The following is a 22,132-nucleotide window of genomic DNA, read 5'->3' on the forward strand; positions in this document are numbered from 1 at the left end:
ACAGGTTTTTCAGTTGCTTGGTAAGGAATATTTCTGGGACTGTATGGCATATAATAGGTTTAAATTTCTGTCAGATTTTAATCATAAAAGAGAGAGTCTTTATATCTGTCTTCCTATCCCAGATTGTAGAGTATCTTTCCTCTCTAATCTTATAAAATCAGGATTATATATTGTATCTCCTTCAAGCCTATCATTGTGAAGCACAGAATGTGTCATCATGATATTATGGTTGACCCTTGAACAGCATGGGTTTGAATTGCATGGGTTTGAACTTCAAGGGCTCACTTATACACAAATTTTTTCAGTAAATACTGCTAAAGTCCTACACAATCTGTATTTGGTTGAATCTGCAGACGCAGAATCCCAAATACAAAGCGCCAACTGTGAAGTTATGCTCTAATTTTTGACTATTCAGTGGGATGGGGGTAAGCATTCTTAACCCCGACATGGTTCAATAGTCAGCTCCACTTAGGTTTCTAATATATTCAACATAGAAATTGATTTCTTTTTTCACAAACTATAGAGTATCTTTTAAAATAGAATTATCCTGAAGAATCTTCAAAACACACTCCAGTTCTCCAGCTTTTCTCATGGCTTTTTCTTAACTTTTCATATTTTATTTATGTTATGTCATAACATATGTCATATGTTATGGCCCCAGTTTCACCAAAAATATGCTTATATAGTTAATCAGTTTTATTAAACACAGTTTATTTTAAAAGTTACTTTAAATATTCCACATTAGTCATATTAACAGTATTATAAAATTCAACTGTGTTGTATTTACTTAAGCTTTGGATTATCTAATTTTGATTAACCGCATATGTGTTGCCATGGGGTCACAAAGAGTTGGATACGACTCAGCGACTGAACAAATGTGTTGCTATATTCAATTAAATTACTCTTTCTTCCAAGAATGCTTTTTAACTTAAGATTTTAAGTTTCCTGGGAAGTTTGATTTCTTTAAGAGTTTACAAAACTACATTGTCTACATTAGAATTCTAACTGAAGTTTTCAATGTGTTTTCTTTTTAAGATCTCCACGGTGAAAGATCCTTTTATTGATATTTCACTTCCTATAATAGAAGAAAGGGTAAGGAGAAAAACCTTAAGTCTTTTTGTGAAGGACATTTATAAATTCATAACGTAGGCATTTTTGAGTATATTATCAAGTATCTGAGAGTCATTACTCTTTATATACAGTAATTGAGTTTGTGCAGTGTATTAGATATTGGAGTTCGTATATGGATGAGTGAAGGACGATATAGTTCCTAATCTCAAGGAATTTAAATGCTTATGCTTTATATTTTGAGAATTGACATTTAGGAAATTATATTTCAAGTGTTACAAATATTAAAAAGTAGATGATATCTAGAATTTATTTCCTAAAGAAATTTTGTATTATGTACATGTTATCTATATAGGTTTCAAAACCTGTACTTTTGGGAAGAATAAGTAAATATGGACGTTTACAAGAGACAGATAATGGTCAATACAGTGGCACTGTTACTGTAGAAAATACTCATCAACCCAGAGCAATCAGGAAGCATTCTGCATCTAAAGATATGGTAAGATTATATGCATTTGTGAAACATCCTGCTTTTTGAAACATTTTAGTAAGAAAAATTTTTTAAAGTATACAAAAATAGAGAAAAAGGTATAATAACCCCCAGGTACCTCAGTGTCATAGTTGTCATCTCACAACTAGCCATGTTTTATCTGTCTCACATTTTCCACTTCCTCATCCTAGATTATTCTGAAATAAATCCCAACATATATCTAAATGTATTTCTCTAAGAGATGCTTTTTAAAGACATAACCATTATATCATTATTGTACCTAAAAATATTTAAAACTTAATAGGACAAACATCTAGTCATAATTTTAATTTCTGTAATTGTCTCATAAAATATTTGTTTTTGCTTTTTCAAGCATATTTGAATTTAGGATCTTAAAAAGATCTATAGATTCCCATGTGTCTTAAATGTCTTTTAATCCACAGATTCCACCTTTTGTTTTCTTTGCAATTTATTTGTTGAAGACATGAAATCTTTTTTTTCAGCAGTCTCACCTTCCTGTATCAATAGTAATTCATTTTGCATATTGTGGTAGTTCATTTTGCATGCAGTAATTCATCTACATGTTCATAAGAGATGCCTCTGTTCCCTTTGTTTCCTCTCTAAGGCAGTTAGAACTAAAGGCCTAAATAGGTTTAAGTTTGATTATTTAATTTTTTGCAAGAAAACTTTTTCAAGTGATGGTATGTATTTCTATCAGGAGGTGCATATTATGTTTGATATTTCTTTTCCTGTGATGTTATCAGTAATTGATGACCATTATCTGATCCACTGTTTCACCAGGGACTCACTAGGGAGGGTGACCATGGTGATTGATGAATAAAGCCAGATTAATTTAAAGACATCCATTTGAATTTGCACCTTGTTAAAAAAAAAAACAACAACTTTTTTACATGATATGATTTATACTAACTTGGCAAATTGATGTATTACCAGATTTAACTTACTGTGTTCAAAAGTCCTTTAAGGGGCAAAACTACAGAAATTGTGCAGAGGTTTACACTTGAAAAGCCTCCAGCATAGCACTGTTCCACAAAAGTCCTGTTCCCCACCCATAAATAGGTAACCATTAAGTTGGTTCCTTGTGTAAACGTTTATTTTTAAATTAGAGCTTTTTGTTAGCATACTGTTCATTGTAGTTTGGGTAGATTTAGTAAATGGATTTCAGAGGTACTAGAAATATTATTTTAATAATTGTGAAATGTTTAAATAAGACTTACTAGCATTTATTTTCAGTAAGGTCACAAGATTCTTTTCTCTGAAAACACTATCAACTTACAGAATCAGCTAATTCATGGCAGAAAATGTACAAGAAAATCATCATCTGGAGAAGATAAAGCTGCTGTCGTATACCAGGAAAATGAAAGCCTTGAGGTGAATAGAGACTCTTCATTGTTTGCAAGCATCATGAACACTGAGTTGACTCTGACTGAAAGCCCCACCGATGGCAGTGAGAAAGAAGACAGCCTTTCTGAAAGTAGCGTTGATGCTGACAGCGAGGCTTCGGAGCCTGAGAGTGCTCCGAAACAGACTTTGTTGTTGAGATCCAGAAGCGGATACTACACGCACACAAATGGACACCCTCACTACCAGTCCAAGAGTGAACCACTCACTAGGGAGGGCGACCATGGTGATGAGGGAGTGGCTGAAGCTATTTCTGAACTTCATTTGAGCAGCACTATAATTCGAGCTAGGGATTTTGACAGAGAAAATCAGCCACTAAGTGTTTCAAATAATTTGTGTTTTTCAGAGGACAAGCATATGGTGTCTCAGAGCCCCCAAAATGCTTTTCAGACCCTTTCTCAGAGCTATATAACCACTTCTAAAGAATGTTCAGTTCAGTCTTGTCTCTATCAGTTTACATCTATGGAATTGCTAATGGGGAATAACAAACTTCTGTGTGAGAACTGTACTGAGAAGAAACAGAAGTACCAAAAGGAAACCACTTCTGCAGGTAAATATTTAGCTTAACTTTGTTTTTTAAGTATTCATGGATTATCTGATAATCAGTGACTAGTGGGTTATAGATCCCACATGGAAGAACCTAAGAACCTGTCACCACATTAGCTGCTTGGAGTCAGGGGTTGTCTTATTCATATCTGTACCTTAGCACTGAAACCACTGACTGGGCAGGGGAAATTTTCAATAGAATTTTGTCCAAATAAATTGAAGAACAGGAAGTATCCATCTTTGCCTTGAAAATGCAAATTCACATAATCTTATTTCAGGGAACTAGCTATCTGAAGTCTTTCCAGAAATAATTTCTGTAAAACTTAATTGCAGCACCAGAGAGATTAATGTCCTTCACAAAAGTCATATCATGAGATATAAATTTGAAGATTTTAAGTAATTGTATATTATAAAGCTAGCTATATACTAACTATGTTTTGTTGACAAGAGAAAAGTAGAAAAGGTTGATTTGTCAAGTAGGAAATTTTTGGTGTACCTCTAGCCTTGATTAAATGAAGAAAAAATTCTGATTCTTAATGACTGTTTTAAAATGTACGTTTTATTATTCAGGTATAATGAGCCTAACAGATGAGATGATTGCCACTGAAAAGGTAGTTTATTATTTAAGTGTAGCTCCCAGGAGGAGGGGACACACTAAGACATGCCGCCCAGGGCCACAAGGGGAAGCACCAGGGTTGGTCAGGAGACAGAGGGAGCAAGGGGGGAAAGGGCAGTCAAGTGCCTTTATTGTGGTTGCCGAGGGAAGGAATGAATGAAGGAGGGCAGAAAGGTTTAGAAGTGAATAATCTGAGGTATAGGGGCTGGCTCTAGTGGTCTGGTTCCTGGCTCTGGTGTGAGTAGGGCAGGTGAATAGTGACCTAGAGTATCTGAGCCCAGTAAAGGAGGTGGTTGGGTAAGGGCTTTGGAAATACATATGAAAGGCACACTTAATTTATTTACTATCTAGGAGTTAGGCTCTGGAAAAGGCCCTTTCCAGTGTCAGCAAGGCCCCAGATGTCAAAGCATCAGAATGAAAATATGATTAATACATTAAAATTAATGTCTAGATGGGACATGAAGAAATGCCAGCTTATACTAATCCAAGTTAAATATGCAATTGGCCATATTCAAATCCTATCACAAGTCATTTCTAACAACCTCTTATTTTTTTATTAATTTATTTTTAATCGGAAGATAATTGCTTTATAATGTTGTGTTGGTTTCTGCCATGCATTAACATGAGTCAGACATAGATATACATATGTCCCTTCCCTCTTAAACCTCCCTCCCACCTTCTACCCTGCCCCACCCCTCTATATTGTCACAAAACCCCAGGTTGAGTTCCCTGCATCAAGGAGCAAATTCCCACTGGCTATCTATTTTACATATGTAACAACCTTTTATGGAAATATCCCATCGTTCCCATGATAGGTGATCTTCTTTCACTGCAGTGAGTAATGACCCAGTTTTTCCAACTATAGGTATGTTTCTGGTGGTGTTTGACTGGAAGGCATTGACATAAGTCACTTCTGGTCTATCAGCTTCCAGCGTCCAGAGTTGCGTTGCAAGTGTCACCTCCCCTATTCTTTGTCCTTGTAAGTGTGTGCCTTAAAAAAAAATCCCTTTCATATTGTTGGAGTTTTAGGGTTGAGTTGAGGCTCCCAGTAATCAGAAGTCTAATTTCTTTTCTAACATTTTCAAAAATGTGGTATAATGCTTCTGTTTAAATGTTTACTATACTATATGGGCAATAATGTATAAGATGTAATTTATAAATAAATTTATTGTATCTTATGCAGAAAAGAAAGCAGAGGGGGTTTATACTAATGCCAGGAAGCAATTGCTCATTTCTGCTGTTCCAGCTATCCTGATTCTCCATCTTAAAAGATTTCATCAGGTAAAATTCTCTTTAGTAGCACTATACATATTTACATCATATATTTTGCAGAGCCCTTAGTCTTGTAAGACTTCCCAGGTGGTGCAGTGGTAAGGTATCCACCTGCTAATGCAGGAGATGCAAGAGACACGGGTTTGATCCCTGGGTCAAGAAGATCCCCGGAGGAGGAAATGGAAGCCCCCTCCAGTATTCTTGCCTAGAAAATTCCATAGACAGAGGAGTCTGGCAGGTTACAGTTCATGGGTTGCAAAGAGCTGGACACAACTAAGCAACTAAACATACACACACAAGTCTTGTACTGTCAAGGATTAGACAGTAATTTATTGAATTTAAAAATTTTCTAGTGAGATTTACTGCTCTTTCAGCCATGATAGCTTATAAGACTTTTCTAAATAAGATTGTCTAATTCACAATATTTGAACATTTAGTTGGTATGATAGGAACCTCAGTGGTGTGTGTCTGTGAGAGAGAGAGAGAGTGTGTGTGTAGGTTCGTGTCAGTGGAAAATAGAATTTTTAAGGAACCCTTAGAAGCAGGGAAATAACAAGGTACACATAGCTTTCTGAGGTTTTATCCCAATGGAGAAGAGTGCTTGGGCTGAGTGTGGTTGGCTGGGACTAATTGCGAAAAGGGCTACAAGGCAGGCCTCACTTTTCTAGGACTCTAATGGGAGAGAACCTATTTTTAAAAGTTTTTCTCCAGTTGGTTATACTTTAATGTCCTATCTCTCTCTCTCTCTTTTTTTTTTTTGCATTTGATAAAATGATTTTAAAGTTTCTCCAGAAGAAACTTTAGTAATTAAATACTATGGTCAGAATTGTCAGTGAATTTAGTACAGTTTAAAGTCTGTTGTTATGATATAGGATGAATCTCAAATCATTTGGGAAGGAGGCTAGGTTATTCTCTAAAGGACTTAAGAAAGATGTTTGAAATAAAAATTTAGAGCTTCCTTCTAAACCAAATATGTTGATATCAGTACTGTTTTCAGACAGATTTTTTTAATTCTATGAAACATTATTGAAAGACTAGAAGAAAACTTCAGGAAAATTACTAACCTGATCCTTGTGTGAACAATTTTCTAAATATAAAACCTTTGAAAGAAATCTCAAGAGATGGAAAGCTTTGATGATATATCTGCAATATTTCAGGTGGGCCACAGATGGACTGGAAGAGATTTTTCTCTGTATTTCCATCCCTACCCATAGAAATTAGATGAAGTTCTTAATTTTCTATAGCAACATTACAGAAACTCTGTGGAAATGGCCATGGAAAGCAGAAGCAGATGTGTTGTGTCTCATTACAGTACATCAGAATGCTAAATGGAAGGTGTATATCTTCAGGGACTTGGTGTGAACTTGCTAGGGTCATGCCGGATTTGAGAATGATATACCACGGTTATTTTATATTTGGTACTTGCATCCCTTTTAGGAATAACCTACAGAAGGAGTTCATGCCCTTACAGGGAAATTTTTATAGATGTCTAGGCCCCTCCTTGATCTCAGGTTAGATGTAATGTCTGCAAAGCCACATTCTCATTCCCTGGAACTGTGAAATAAAGGGATCAGAATCGCTAAGCAGTGTGTCTGCTTCTGGCTTTCTTGTGTCCCTGAAAACCTATTTCCCCATACTAATTTTAGAGTTCTATTAGAAACATCCACAGTACCTGAGCGATCTCAACAAAATAGAGCTCTTTGTCATAAATATAGCAAGTGATTAATATTGAAAATAAATAAAGAGCCCTTAAAGACTTGATGGACATGAGTTTGAGTGAACTCCGGGAGTTGTTGATGGACAGGGAGGCCTGGCGTGCTGTGATTCATGGGGTCACAAGGAGTCAGACACAACTGAGCGACTGAACTGAACTGAACTGAAAGATCAATAATAAAAAGATCAAGACTCTAATAGTAAAATGGTAAAGAACATGAATCGACAGTTCATAGAAGTAAAAAATTCAAAGAAAATGTGAAAGGAAGTTCCATTCTTTCTAGCAAAACAAATACAAAATACAACGACAGTGAGATTCTTCTTTTAGACTGTCCAAAATGGCAAAGATTTTAACAGTGCTGATAGAAGTCTCTTCTCTTAAGGGGTAATTTTTCAACAGCAAAGTACTGTTTGGGGAGGACACATAAGCCTGACATGATCTCAGACATTGCTGGTATCAGCTGCTTTGTAGATGTCACCTGATAAGAAAAAAAGGAGGCAAACAAATTGAATACAGATTAATTTTTCCTGATATGACTTCATAATTTCATGTCTGATATCAGGTTAAGACTCCTAAAGATTACTTGAAAATGCAAATCACTGGCAATATTTTGGTCAAAAAATAAGTTGTTTTTTTTTTCTTTAAAGAAAGATAAGAAGTAGGCAACGATCTGTAGTAAGTGTTATGTGATTAGTATGCAAATAAAAAGACTAGTCATTGAAGTAAGTCATGAAAGCTTTTCATGAAAGGTTGCATCTGTATTAATTTTGTCTACCCAAATATCTCAGATTCAAGTATCTTCTTATTCTAAAAAGAGTCCATTTTTATTTTCGAGTTTCCTATCCAATATATTTGATGGTCTGTCAATAAATTTTTATTATTACTTAATGTAAATATATGTTTTTCAAGGCCTGCCTTTGGATACTAAAAATAGAGAAGGAAGTAGAGTTTCTTAACATGAAGATTCATTTTGATTTATATAATATGTAATGTTTACTTTTATTGATAAAATGATTTGGGTGTTCAGGCTTTTTTATTTTTGATGATTGAATATCACTGAATTTTAGAACTGAAAATGACCTAATCTAACCCATTTATACCCATTTTCTGCCTTGATCTAGATAAGGTTGTCTAGAGTCAAGTTAACTGTTAACCAGTCATTGAGTCAGGCCTGTAACACCAGACTCCTGACTCTTCAGTTGAGTACATTTTTAGGTAGCATATGTGTCAGTAGCTTAGCTTCAATCACATTGAGTTTATTTTTCAGTGTTGTAATGCACAGTGAAAGTAATTATTTTCATATTGTCTGTGGTAAAAATACCCATGTAAATGAATGATCTTTGCAATAAGTTTATGAAACCTAATTGAGAACTTAGTCATATATCAGTTTTGGATTGTTGATGTTTTAATAGCTATGAAGAAACGAACTTTTTGGTTTCTCTTTTGGTTTTAATTAAAATTAACAAACCCATTGATCTATAAGTTTGTTACATTTTTTTTTTTTTTTTTTTGAGGCTGGTTTGAGTCTTCGCAAAGTAAACAGACATGTAGATTTTCCACTTATGCTTGACTTAGCACCATTCTGTTCTGCTACTTGTAAGGTATAGTATATTATTAAGATATTTACTTGTCTTGCAAATAATATGCTTTAGAATATCCTATGTATTGTTTATTAGACCATGTCTTTCTCCCTACCTCCTACCCTCTGTCTCTCATGTCCCCTTCCTCCCTTTCTTCTTCCATCCAGCATTTAACACAGAAAATGAAAAAAAAAACAACAACACAGAAAATGACTTTTGTCCTTTGGGAGACAGAATAAGTTGAAAAGATGCATAAAGCATAAGTGAGGCATGATGTTCATGATCAAAGCTGCTTGTAAATGCTGCTAGAGTCGGATAGTTGCTGAGAGAAATAAGCAGATTTTGTGCCCTCTCCTGTTCCTTGTGTATGATGTGCTTAATTGGCAGTAGTTTTAGCATTTGGAGAGTTTTCTCCTCTTTTGTGAGTGACTGATCTGATCTGATCTCCTCTTTTGTAAACCAGTGTACTAGTGCATTGTCTTTCATGCCATTTCACGTACGTAACTGAGACTACGTACTTGCCAGCTGAGTACAAACTTAAAATTACTAATACTTTAATAATCAGACATAGAAAGCAAGCTGGTCTATAATTGTTTGTGCTTATATGTGAGAACTAACTGTAGGTGAAATTGATGACTTTGCTTTCCGTGTGGACACCACACAGTTCTGGGGTAACTCACATATTGTCCTGCTCGCCATTTCTGGTTAGCAGTCTAGGTTTTGTGGTACATAAACTTCCTGAACTTAATAATTTCAATACATTGATCAGTAAAGACAAAAATATCTTAAATGCAGTTTTTCAGTGAATCCAGTTCATCTACTGTGGAATACCAGCACTTTCTGCCAGATGTTTACATTCAGTCTTCATAGAATTTGATATGTTCATAGAATTTGATAATGTGGCAAACAAAATGTCTAGCAAGCTGTGTATTAAACTTACAGAAACATATTTTTTTAAAGTACCAATTATGGAGAATTTCCAACAAACACCAAAGAGAACAGTACAGATGAACCTCTTGCCCCCAGACCCTACATATAGGGCCAGTCCCACCCCATCCACATACTCATCTACCTCTTCCTTCTATATTAATTTTTTTTCTTACATTATTTTGAAGCAAGTATCAGGTATCCTTTCATTCATAAATCTTTTCCTCTATGTGTCTCTAAAAGATAAGAATTACCCCCCCCCCGCCCCCGCCTTTTAAACATAACCACAATACCACTTTCATGCTAAAAGAATTAGCATTACTTTTTATATCTTCTGGGCTTCCCTAGTGGCTCAGATGGTAGAGTCTGCCTGCAGTATGGGATACCTGGGTTCAATCCCTGGGTTGGGAAGATCCCCTGGAAAACGAAATGGCAATCCATTCCAGTATTCTTGCCTGGAAAATTCCATGGACAGAGGAGCCTGGCAGGCTACAGTCCATGGGGTCGCAAAGAGTCAGACATGAATGAGGGACTTCACTTCCACTTTCTATCCTCTAGCATACATATTTCCAATTGTCTAATAAATTTTTTAAATGAATTAATATCCAAGTAAGGACTACATGTCATGATTGAAAAATATCTCTCTTAATACATAGTTTTCCTCTCCCATCTCTGCTTCTTGCAAGTTATTTGTTGAAGAAACTGAATCATCTTTCTGGTAGTTTTATAGAGTTTAGATTTTGATGATTATTCCTTTATCCTCTTGATTTCCTACAAATAGGTAGTTGGATCAAGAGAAGCTTGAATAGATCCTCACCCCACCCCCCCACTGCCATCCCAACCCCTGATAAGGCTGTTTCATAGGGAGTGTTCTGTTGTTTCATCAGGTGGCACATAATGCCAGTTTCTTTTCCGTGATGTTAGCAACCAGTGTTGCTCAATGAGTTCATTAACAGTTACAGAATGGTGGTATCCTGTTACTCTTTCTTCATTTATCTACTGGAATACTTCTATATAAAGAGAAATTCCTTTCATCTCTTTAGTTATTTTACATTAGAGTTCTTTTAGAAAAGGCAGGATAAATGCTCAGTTCTTTCCCCATCCCCCTTTTAAGCCAGTTTTTAGAATAATGAATTTACTGTCATTCTCAAACTGTGATCAGTAAAAATATCATTATGAATTCATGGATTTTAACACACTAAATGTGTTTGAATTTACTGCACTCTTCTTTTAATTCATAGTCTAATACGTCTAGTGGGTCCATTGTTGGCCACTGAGAGCCTCTTCCGGTTGGCTCCTCGGTTCTTTCGACATGACCCCTGTGGTTGCTCACAGAATGATTATGCCACCAACTGGATGTTCATTTGCTTATTTTAAATTTTCATTTTTAGGGATTGTTATTTAAATTTTTTTGTTGTTTTTTAATAATTACATAAAGTATTTATGTAGTTCTAAAGTCAAATGTATAAATCAAGGTAAATTCAAACAAGTGTAGGTTTTCTCCATGTCTGTTCTACCTGTTTCCTTCCTTTAGAGATAACCATTTTTTCAAATTATTATTTATTCATCTATAATTTTCCCTTTGTTTTTATTTTCTTTTTTTTAATATAAATTTATTTATTTTAATTGGAGGCTAATTACTTTACAATATTGTATTGATTTTGCCATACATCAACATGAATCCACCACAGGTATATACGTGTTCCCCATCCTGAACCCCCCCTCCCTCGTCCCTCCCCGTACCATCCCTCTGGGTCATCCCAGTGTACCAGCCCCAAGCATCCAGTATCATGCATTGAACCTGGACTGGCAATTCATTTCATATATGATATTATACATATTTCAATGCCATTCTCCCTAATCATCCCACCCTCTCCCTCTCAGATGTATAGAACAGTATAGACTGTTCTATACATCTGTGTCTCTTTTGCTATCTCGCATACAGGGTTATTGTTACCATCTTTCTAAATTCTATATATATGCGTTAGTATACTGTATTGGTGTTTTTCTTTCTGGCTTACTTCACTCTGTATAATAGGCTCCAGTTTCATCCACCTCATTAGAACTGATTCAAATGTATTCTTTTTAATGGCTGAGTAATACTCCATGGTGTATATGTACCACAGCTTTCTTATCCATTCATCTGCTGATGGACATCTAGGTTGCTTCCATGTCCTGGCTATTACAAACAGTGCTGCGATGAACATTGGGGTACACGTGTAATTTTTAAAAATATAAACAAATAAGTACATATCTATTTTATATATATATATAATATCTCACCTCTTTAATAATTATAGCTTATAAGATGTATCCTTTTTTTCTACTGTATTAACATTGTATCCTGGAGAGTATTTCATAGCAGTGTTTAGAGATAATCTGCACTCCATTTTTCAAGCAGCATAATACTCTATTCTATGGATGCATTATAGCTTATTCAAGCCATCCCCAGTTTATGTGCACTTTTGAGTCTACGGTTTTTTGGTATTACAAATAATCCTTCAATCACTTGTCTGGTGCATGTGTTTTTACATATTGCTCATGGTACCTATGAGATAGAGTCCTAGAAAAGGGATTGATAAACCCAAGAGTAATGCACGTGTAGCTTAGGTAAATAACATGAAATTTTTCTGAATAGAGCTACCCTTTTGCATTCCCATATGTGAGCACTCTTTTTCCCGACAGCCCAGGCAACAGAAAAGGTCAAGTTTTTGCATTTTGCTAGCCTAGTACAGGTGGGCAAGTACCCCAGTGTAGTGTTAATTGCTCTTATTTTAAGTAGCATGTGCACTTAATTTAATTTTCCATATAATAAGATTTCACTAAATATTACTAATTAATTTGAGTTTTTTTTTCTTTGTCTAAAAGAATGTAAGTGTGGGAGGTAAAGTTCTCTATGGTCTCTATGGCGTAGTGGAACATAGCGGCTCAATGAAAGGAGGTCACTACACCGCTTACGTGAAAGTGAGAACACCCTCCAGGAAATTACTGGAATACATCACTGGAAAGAAAAATGTACCTGGTATGCCACCCTAAGTTTATTTTATTCTTAGAAACAAATGAATTTATTCTTTTTCTGGAAGAAGTAAGTTTTTTAATGGGTACTTCGTGTGGATTCACTTTGTTAAGTGAGAAATACCTTAAAGAGTACCTGCTGCTGCTGCTGCATCACTTTAGTCGTGTCTGAATCTGTGCGACCCCATAGATGGCAGCCCACCAGGCTTCCTGTCCCTGGGATTCTCCAGGCAAGAACACTGGAGTGGGTTGCCATTTCCTTCTCCAGTGCATGAAAGTGAAAAGTGAAAGTGAAGTCGTTCAGTAGTGTCAGACTCTAGCGACCCCATGGACTGCAGCTTACCAGCCTCCTCCGTCCATGGAATTTTCCAGGCAAGAGTACTGGAGTGGGGTGCCATTGCCTTCTCCGAAGGAGTACCTAGATAATCTTAAATATCTTAAAACTGTACCCTTCACATCATGTGAAGTGGCACCCAGTTTTTCAAGGTATTAAGTCATCGTGTATTGCAGTGGAATAGCATTTTATTTAGCAGTATTAGTAGTTTTTGAAGATATACCAGGTCCTCAGAATAGAGCTGGAGTTAAAAATTTGCTTCAGTCGTCTATGTATTTCTTTCCTTCTCTTTTAGTGTAAATGCACTTTTCCTTAAATAAGGCTATCTAGTATTCTACTAGATATTTAAATGCTCTTAATATTAATGCTTTGAAAGAGTTCATTTTGGAAGATGTTTAACCCCAAACAGCCTTATGCAATAAAGTCTAACATTAGATACATATAGTTAATGATAACTTTAGTGTAAAGTCAGAACATACTTATTGTAAAATTATACTTCTTTTTGTTTTGTTAGGTTTGAAAGAACCTGATAGTGAATCAGCAAGCCAGTGGGTCCATGTTAGTGACACTTATGTGCAGGTGGTTCCAGAATCAAGAGCACTTAGTGCACAAGCGTACCTTCTTTTTTATGAAAGAATATTATAATTATTTGTTAATTAGTAGTGATAATGATTATAGAGGTCACTTTTATTTACATGCTGCAGTGTTAACCACAATATGCAACGTGCCTTTGTAGTGTTTTCTGTAGGAATAGCATGTCCCTCAAATGTTCCTGAACATTGTTACCATTTTTGCGAATCCTTTTAAAGTAAATTTACTAAATGCTTTCAGGGACTTCCCCAGTGGTTCAGTGGTTAAGACTCAGCTTCCACTGCAGGGTTGGGTCCCTGGGTAAAGGAACTTAAAATTCTGCATACCTTGTGGGATACAGCCAAAAACGAAACAAAGTAAAACAAAACTAAATGCTTTCAAACTTATATCCTTAAAATAAACATAAACACATGTTTTTAAAAACTTATTTGTCCTGGAAAAAAATAAGAGAATTCACAATAGTTAACTCCTTTATAATGTGACTTATTGCAGGCATTCAGAAATGATGCTGGCTAAGTCAAATCATTCCTTAGACAGTGTTTCCCAAATGTGAGTCACATACCACTTTACTGTTTTCATGTGTGTGTGTATATTTCTCCCATGCTATTGTTTATTATTCTTAACCTTATTTTTTAGCCTTTTTAAACCACAGTGTTATTTTGATCATATTCCACATTTTATGTGCTAGTTATATTTTTTCTAATAAGTATTAAAATAAATGTATAACTATTAAAGAAAGACTGTTCACTCATGTAGCACTCCACTTAAAATCATCTCAGGGTTATCCAGTGGTATATTACCTGGCTGTGTGGGAAACATTGCTATAACATGTGCTGTGCTGTGCTTAGTCACTCAGTTGAGTCCAACTCTTTGTGAACCCCATGAACTGTAGCCCGCCAGGCCCCTCAGTCCATAGGTATTCTCCAGGCAAGAATACTAGAGTGGGTTGCCATGCCCTTCTTCAGAGATCTTCCCAACCCAGGGGTCGAACCCAGGTCTCTCGCATTGTAGGCGGATTTCTTCACTGTCTGAGCCACCAGGGAAGCCCAAGAATACCAGAGTGGGTAGCCTAACTCTTCTCCAGGGGATCTCCCTGACCCAGGAATTGAACCAGGGTCTCCTGCATTGCAAGGGATTCTTTACCAGCTGAGCTATCAGGGAAAGAAGCCCTTTTTGTAACATATACTTACACAATTGGCATAGTGACTTTATCATTTTTTATATGACTCAACTATATAAAAAAGTACCACTGTAACTTCAGTAATATGGATTTACAAATAACATTGATTAGCTTATTGCTTTGAGGTTTTGAGAACTAGAAAAATACTAAAATATTTTATCAACATACTATTTTCAGCCTATTCATGATGGAGTTGAGAATAATTTACAGGTGATTAACCAAGATCAAAATGTATTTATAGATAATTGTTACATGCAGAATTGGTAAATAGAAGTTGTTAATTCATATGGAACCATAGGATACTTTTGAAATGTAAATTACCAAATCATATTTGTAAATGATAGAGAATTATATTCTTATACTTAATAGGAAAATATAATGCATTTTCTAGTTCTGTAGAGCAATAAATATTATGATTTTGGGGTTTTGAGATCACTTTTTGTCTTTAGTAAGCATCATTAGTAAGTTCAACTAGGTTTTGTTTTTATTTTAATGGGCCGTTAAGTTGGCATTTCTGATTTTCTTTTAAAATAATTAATATCAAAATGATGGTATTTTCCCCCCACTCCTAGAAAACAAATTATTAAGCTGTCAAAACTTGCCATGAAAATGTTACTATTCCTTAGGCTTAAATGTTTAAAAAATGACTACTTTGGTGTTACATTATTAAATCAAAACACATAACTGCATGGTTCAAGCATCCTCATCATTAGTGCTCACAAATGATAGTACAGGCAGGTGCTGGATAAGTGCCTGGTCCTAGTTCATTATCTTCTTGTTAAGGAAGAGGCTATAGATAATGTGTGGAAATATTTAACCAAGATTCTGACCCTTCTTAATATTTAAGTGTATATAATATTATCAAGGTTATTAGTGCTGCCTTTTGCTATATGGATGAATGGAATTGTGATTGGTGTTAAAGACAGTAATATATGGAATTCAGGGCTTTAAAAAGTTATTGCATAAACTCTATTTTTTTTTTTCATAAACTCTTATTTTTAAGCTGTCAAAATTTCAGTAGTAGTGATTTCCTTGATTTTTAACAGTGAAATGATGGAAAAATATATCTTTATATAAGTTAACCTGTAAACTCCAGTTGTATCCTGTAAAAGGTAAACAGTGTTTAAAGGTTTTCTCCTTAACTTTAATCCATTAACATTGAAGAGTTCAGCACCAGAGCAGTGAAATTTTTTGGAAAACTATTAGTTAAATCTCTTTATTCAAGTCAGCCATCTAGGTAATGACAGTTACCAAGATGTAATTGTCACTCGCCCAAATGTAAATATTAAGTTGCCTCATTTTTCTCCTAGAAAAGATACCATTAAGAGGCATGCAGATTTCATTGGATGTCACCTGCTTCTTATTTCATTGATAGGTAGATGGATAGATGAAAAAGAGAAGGAAAGAAACAGGGAAAGGAAAGAAAAGAAGAAAGAAGGGGAAGACATGAGCATTCTTTTCTGTTTCCTCTTGGCTTACCCATTACACAGTTAAGTAGAGATGGTGAATAATCCCTGAGGACAAGCATCAAGGAAAGTGCCTAGTTCCTTTTTTCATTGATAGCATGCTAGGACATGAACTAGGGCTATATTTGTTAATTAGGAAATCTGTTAAACTTTATTCTGAATACCAGTTAAGAGTGACTTTTCATTGAGTGATACATTGTAGCTTCAGAATATTAACTCAGTATTCAAGTACTACAGTAGTTTTTATGCTTAACCTCATGTTTATTCATTAAGTATATATTTTATTTAACATCATCCAGGAGTCAGGCACTGGACTGGTACTATTTTAACATGCTTTAAAATGAGGCCTGTGTAAATTTTAGACATTATTCTAGAGGTAATGAGATACTTTTATTTTCATTTCCACAGTGTTAAATGAGTTAATTCTGAAATTTTTTTTTTTTAATGGCCTGAAGTTTATGAATGCTTTGTTTTTCCAGGTCTGCTAGTAATGGAATAAATTTAATTTTGAGATCTAAGAATTGACTAAAAATAGCTTTTGTAATAGAGAAAGTATGTTAAGTTACACATGGATCTACATTTAAATTTTTGCTTTTATTTTGAATATTTTCAAAGCACATTTGCAGGGGTATTAAATTGTGAAGCTAATTTAGTAACAGTAGCTTCCAGATGACCTCAGGAAATAGTACAAATCAGTGAGAATGTTTACAGATCCTCAAAACAACTACCATAGTGTTTGGCCAGATGAATTTAAGAAGACGAGAGTTTAGCTTTATTTAGAAACTGGCTTACAGTGTATATATAACCTCGGTTTTCCATTGTTATTCCATATTTAAAATGATAAATTTTTGACTATATATAAATTATGTGAATATTTTTGACATAACCAAAGTATGTTTATATTTAAGATTTTGTCATGTAATGTTTTTAAAACTGATGTAAAGGCCACCGTTTTGAATGGCCATGGAGAGGGGCGTCAGTTCTAAGAGTAGGTGATACCTGTTTTCTTACTGTAAATATGCCAACAAAGCTATTTTACTATGATATATTTAAGAGCTTTTAGTTTGCATGTGTGACTTTAGTCAATGATTTTATATGGCATCTGAATAAAATTTCCTGAGGATTAAGCTGTGAAATGTATCAACTTCATCTTATTTTTGAGGTATAAAATAGTATCTTGCCTACTTTTATTAAATTCATCCTCATAATTTGTCTGCATGTTACCTGAAGAAATAAGGCTAAGCCAGATGTGTACAATAAATGTGATTCTTTATTATCTATTGCATTAAGAAAGACTATTTTTAGATATTTAAAATACTTTGGTTCATGTAGAAATGCATCAATTCAAATCTATTTAAAAGATAGATAACTATATTTTTAATTTTGAGTAATAATGATTATATATCATTCCTACTATTTTATCTTTTTCCGCAGTGTTTTTGGAAAATAGCTATGTAACTTATGGAACATTATTTTGATGTTACTATATAAACATGCAAAATAAATATTAAATTCATATTTATGTTTCAAGACTGGTTCTGGAGTCTTTTCAATGCACATTATTGACAGAATATTTTGTGTATCAACACTGTATCAGCTTACTTAGCTATATTTAAAATATCCTTCATATTTCAGAAGTTTATTATTTCAAAATAAAATATCTCAGGGGCCTCTTTCATTTTGACTGCAGTATGTAACAAGGGTAAGTCTTCATCCTTTCAAGTGTTTCTCAAACTGTTTGAGTTATTTAGGCAGAATAATTCATTAGGAAATATTTTGTTGACCTTTTTTCATTTAACTGTTTTTAGGACACGAAGCTCTTTGAGATTATATTGAATGTTATAGACCATCCTTCATAAGTATTGAATATGTGCTGTGTGGTAGGCATTGGGGATACAGTACTGACCACAGGAGATAGAAGTCTCTTCAAAAAGTGAGGAAATAGACATTCTAAGGAGTGAAAATTAAGGAAAAGATATTTCAAATGTTAAATGATACAGAGAAAAATCAAGCAGCGTTACCCACAGAGCCATATGGGAATTAAGTTCCATGGGATGAAGGATGTTCTAGGGATAAAAGATGGATGATATTAGTCCTGATAGTCCCAAAGAGAAGCTATGAGTGTTGGAGGAAGTGGAAGGTTTTAATTCTGGGGCCGTTTCTGCACTCCTGCTGATGGCAATAGAGAGGGTAGGAAGGGAAATTTTGACATTTATATTTTATTAGAAAAATATATGCCCCAGATTTTTGAATGTAATTTCTGAGGTTCGTGGACCCCGTGAAGCCATTTTAAAACCATTTTTTATATGAGATGTTTAATTAATTAAACACTGGCTGTGCCACACGGCTTGTGGGATCTTAGTCCCCAGGGATTGAACCCACATCCTCAGCAGTGAAAGTGTGGAGTCCTCACCATGGCACCACCAGGGAATTCCCTGAAGCCATTTTCATACATTTTTAAAGTTGTACTCAAGCAGAAATATCTAAAACTTCTGCATCCCCGTATGTATTAGAATAGGCTGGGTTATGCTGTAGTAACAATGACATCACAATAAAAGTTTATTTCTAACTTAATAAATCCAGGTGCACTGAGGGGGGGAAAATAGTTTATTTCTTCCTCATCCAAAGTCCACTGAGAGTCTGGACAATCTGCAGAAGCAACTGTTTGCCAACTGGTAACTATCATCCTCACTCACTGCGTTCTGGCTCTGTCATTTGAACACCAGGCCTCTTCACTGTGGCAGGGGAAGAGAACACCAAAGCTCTTGCACCAACAATTAAATTCTTCACTTTAGATGTGTTTCGCACACCCCGGTGACCAGAAAGAAGTAGTCACATAGCCCTGTCTGATCGCAAGGAAGAATGGGAAGAGAAGAGTTAAGTCTCCAGGGCTCTGAAGAAAAGGAGAATGGGATTGTGAGTGCACTTAAAGTCTCTCAGAATCTGCCCTCTGGTCACCAAATACTCAGCTCTTTCTGCATGTGGAGCACAGTGACTGTCTTTTCAAGAGATAAGCCCCAGAGTACCATCTACCTTTCCAAAACCTGGCTCTTTGGAAGTGCTATGTCAGGTCTGAACGCTGCTCCCACTGGTCAGGCTGGAGACCCAGGAAATGAGTATGTTCTGTTTTCCACACACTTACTGTACAGTGGTGAAACCAGTGGAACTAGTACCACAATAAACATCCTCGTTCAGAAAGGGGAAGAAGAATGGAGACGTTGTCATTACCCTGGGTATGGGAAATGTTCATTATCAGCCCTTTCCTCTATTCTCTTAAGAATTCCCTTCTCCATTGTTCTCTCTGTGACTCAGACGTCACTGTTTGGCTACATTTGAATGGCTGTTGAGGAGTATGACATCCTTGGAAGTTGCACGGCTTTTTTTCCAGTCTTTTCCTAGATAATTGGGAGCTGAAGTTTTAAAGTTTGGAATAGTCACAAGTTCTGTTAGCTAAGGTTTTTGGTTTCTTTTTTCACTACAACTCTTAAAAGCTTAGTAAACCTTTGTTCCTGGTCAGATTTATATGCCAATACCACTTTTTTTTTTTTTTGAGACAAATAGTTCTTGGATTGGGTGTATTTCTTTGATTTGCTACCTCCATACATCTCTCCTGACATTATGGCAGGTACCTTCTGTCTATAAGCTTTGATGGGAGAGCCATCCTCTTAACCACATTTTCATCCTTAGGTATTTTTTTTCCCAAGTGAGAAAAAAAAATTAGATTACCCTAATTAACCCATTGAAAATTTCCAAAGTAACTATGATGTTTACACCCTTAGGTATGATCTTTGCTGCAAGGCTGAGTTTTAATGATCCTCTGTCATTTAACAGGCTTTCTAAAGTTTATCTCCTGCTTGGAGTTGAAAATCATAAACATATAAGGCTCAAATTCTGGTTGCCTCTCTTCCCTCATTTCAGCTTTACAAATTAAGCATTGCTCTCTGAGCTCCACTCGTTTTAATAATAGCTTGCCAAATGCATCCAGTAGTACCCAACACACATTTATTTTTCAACTTCTTCTGTTCAGTTCAGTTCACCCTGCTCAAATTTCAGTAAGTATATTTTCTGCCTCCCAGGTTATTGTGTGTGATAGTTTCATTAAATGTTTTACCATTGCATAAAAATCCCATGTTCCTAGTCTCCAATATTAGTTTCCTATGTATACCAAATAACCTGTAAGCTGATGCCCCAGATTTTCAATATGCCTGATGTCTTCTTCAGATCATAAAATGACAGGGAAATCCTCGATGAAAGTGGTGAGGGAAATGTAAAACTCATTTCCTGGTCTGGCAAACTGTTTGCAGAGGGTGCCTCATTAAACTGGCAGAAGGCACAAACATGAGGTATTTAACAATTCTCTCATTGGACAAATGGAGAACTTTCTATATGCTAAGCAGTATGTTGGCCAATTGGAGAACAGAATTCAAAGGAAACAACAAAAACCTACCAGAAAATTGTTTCAGCGTTACGGAAAACAAGCAAACAAATATAATTACAGAAAGTAGGAACTTAAGAAAGTTTCTCTAGGGCAATCAGGTTTCACATGGAAGATAGGATGTTTCTCTGATTAGAATGTTTCTCAGAGAAATAAACCTGAAAATCAAGGCCTAAGCAAAAAACTTGGAAAATGATCAGAGAGCAAAATCAGAGACAACCACTGATAATATGTGGTAAATGTGCTTCTAGTTTTTATTTCATAAAGTGGTTTTAAAAATCACACTAAGGGGACCTCCCTGTGGTACAGTGGATAAGAATTTGCCTACCAACACAGGGGACGTGGGTTGGATCCTTGGTCCAAGAAGATTCCACATGCCTGTGGAACAACAAAGTCTGTGCACTGCGATTAGTGAACCTTCAGTGCGGCAACTACTGAAGCCCACGACCTAAAGCCTGCGCTCCTCTCAAGGAGAGAAGCCACTGCAATAGCTGTTCACCACAAGGAAGACCCAGCACAGCCAAAAATAATATTTTTTAGAATAAAATATTTTTTAAAATAAAATATTTTTAAAAATTCTCTTAAAAAATCACACCAGGGAAGCTTCAGGGCACTTCAGTGATTAGGATTCTGTGCTTTCCCGGCCCAGGGCTGGAGTTCAAGCCCTGGTGAGGGAACTAAGATCCCACAGGACACAACCAAAACAACATAATTACACTAAACTGTTGTATAGTCTTTGTGTGTGTGTGAAATTAGGGCAAGGATCAAAGGAACCACATTTTCCTTTTGCCTCCAGTAATATTATGTACTCACTTCATGGTGTTGGTAGGTGTACTTAGTGAATGTTTCTCCCAGGATGAAGTTGCATTTTGTGGGTGGTTTTGATTTGAGGACCAAGCAGATCTTTACTTATTGAGGACTTTTTTCTAACTGATTCAGGAACATCTGGGTGTCAAGTATTTTCACAAGAAGGCTGAATTTCATGCAAACGATATCTATTCACCTGTCTGATCTTTATCTTTTTTTTTAATCCTTCTAGGTATATTCTTAACATTTTATTTTACTGTTAGTTGCTATTTCTTTTGCACAATTCCCAATGAAACAATTTAGATACTTGGTGCACTCTGTTCAGTCATACAAAAGTTTAATGTTACTCTCTAGAAAGACACTTTCCAACATTTAGTTGAGAAATACTGTTTCTTATCTTCAGAACATTTTTGTTTTCTTTGTAGTTTCTAGTCTAGAAATGGGTACTTTTGATACCTGAACGTAATTCCTATTAAAAACATCATGGAATCAAAAGTATTCCATTCGAAGAATCGCATTACATAAGTCCTTTCGGGAGGCCATCTTGTGGTTGAAATAAAGGAGCAGCGGGACGGAAACTGGACTTTGCTGCCGCTTTTCCCTAAAGGTCGCGAAGGAACGAAACATTGGGACTAGCCGACTGAGGAAGAGCTAAGCAAGTGTCCCCCG

At 35.6% G+C, this 22,132-nt stretch overlaps 1 protein-coding gene across 6 annotated transcripts in view; it reads left to right on the forward strand.

Moving 5' to 3' along the window:
• USP45 (ubiquitin specific peptidase 45) overlaps positions 1–17,743 on the forward strand; it is a 59,569-nt gene extending 41,826 nt beyond the window's left edge. For 2 of the 6 annotated variants that reach the window (XM_055535401.1, XM_055535402.1), the window contains exons 12-18: positions 1,036–1,092; positions 1,424–1,567; positions 2,858–3,530; positions 5,326–5,423; positions 8,643–8,729; positions 12,504–12,657; positions 13,499–17,743. In XM_055535401.1, the coding sequence (XP_055391376.1) occupies positions 1,036–1,092; positions 1,424–1,567; positions 2,858–3,530; positions 5,326–5,423; positions 8,643–8,729; positions 12,504–12,657; positions 13,499–13,629 (1,344 nt within the window). In that variant the 3' untranslated portion in view covers positions 13,630–17,743. Of the gene's footprint in view, positions 1–1,035; positions 1,093–1,423; positions 1,568–2,857; positions 3,531–5,007; positions 5,215–5,325; positions 5,424–8,642; positions 8,730–12,503; positions 12,658–13,498 lie in introns of those variants that run through there. The other 4 variants (XM_055535403.1, XM_055535405.1, XM_055535406.1 and 1 more) reach the window with 4 other exon arrangements.
• The last annotated feature ends 4,389 nt before the right edge of the window (positions 17,744–22,132 follow it).

Source organism: Bubalus kerabau, chromosome 9 (assembly GCF_029407905.1).
Source record: "Bubalus kerabau isolate K-KA32 ecotype Philippines breed swamp buffalo chromosome 9, PCC_UOA_SB_1v2, whole genome shotgun sequence".
NCBI lineage: Eukaryota > Metazoa > Chordata > Mammalia > Artiodactyla > Bovidae > Bubalus > Bubalus kerabau.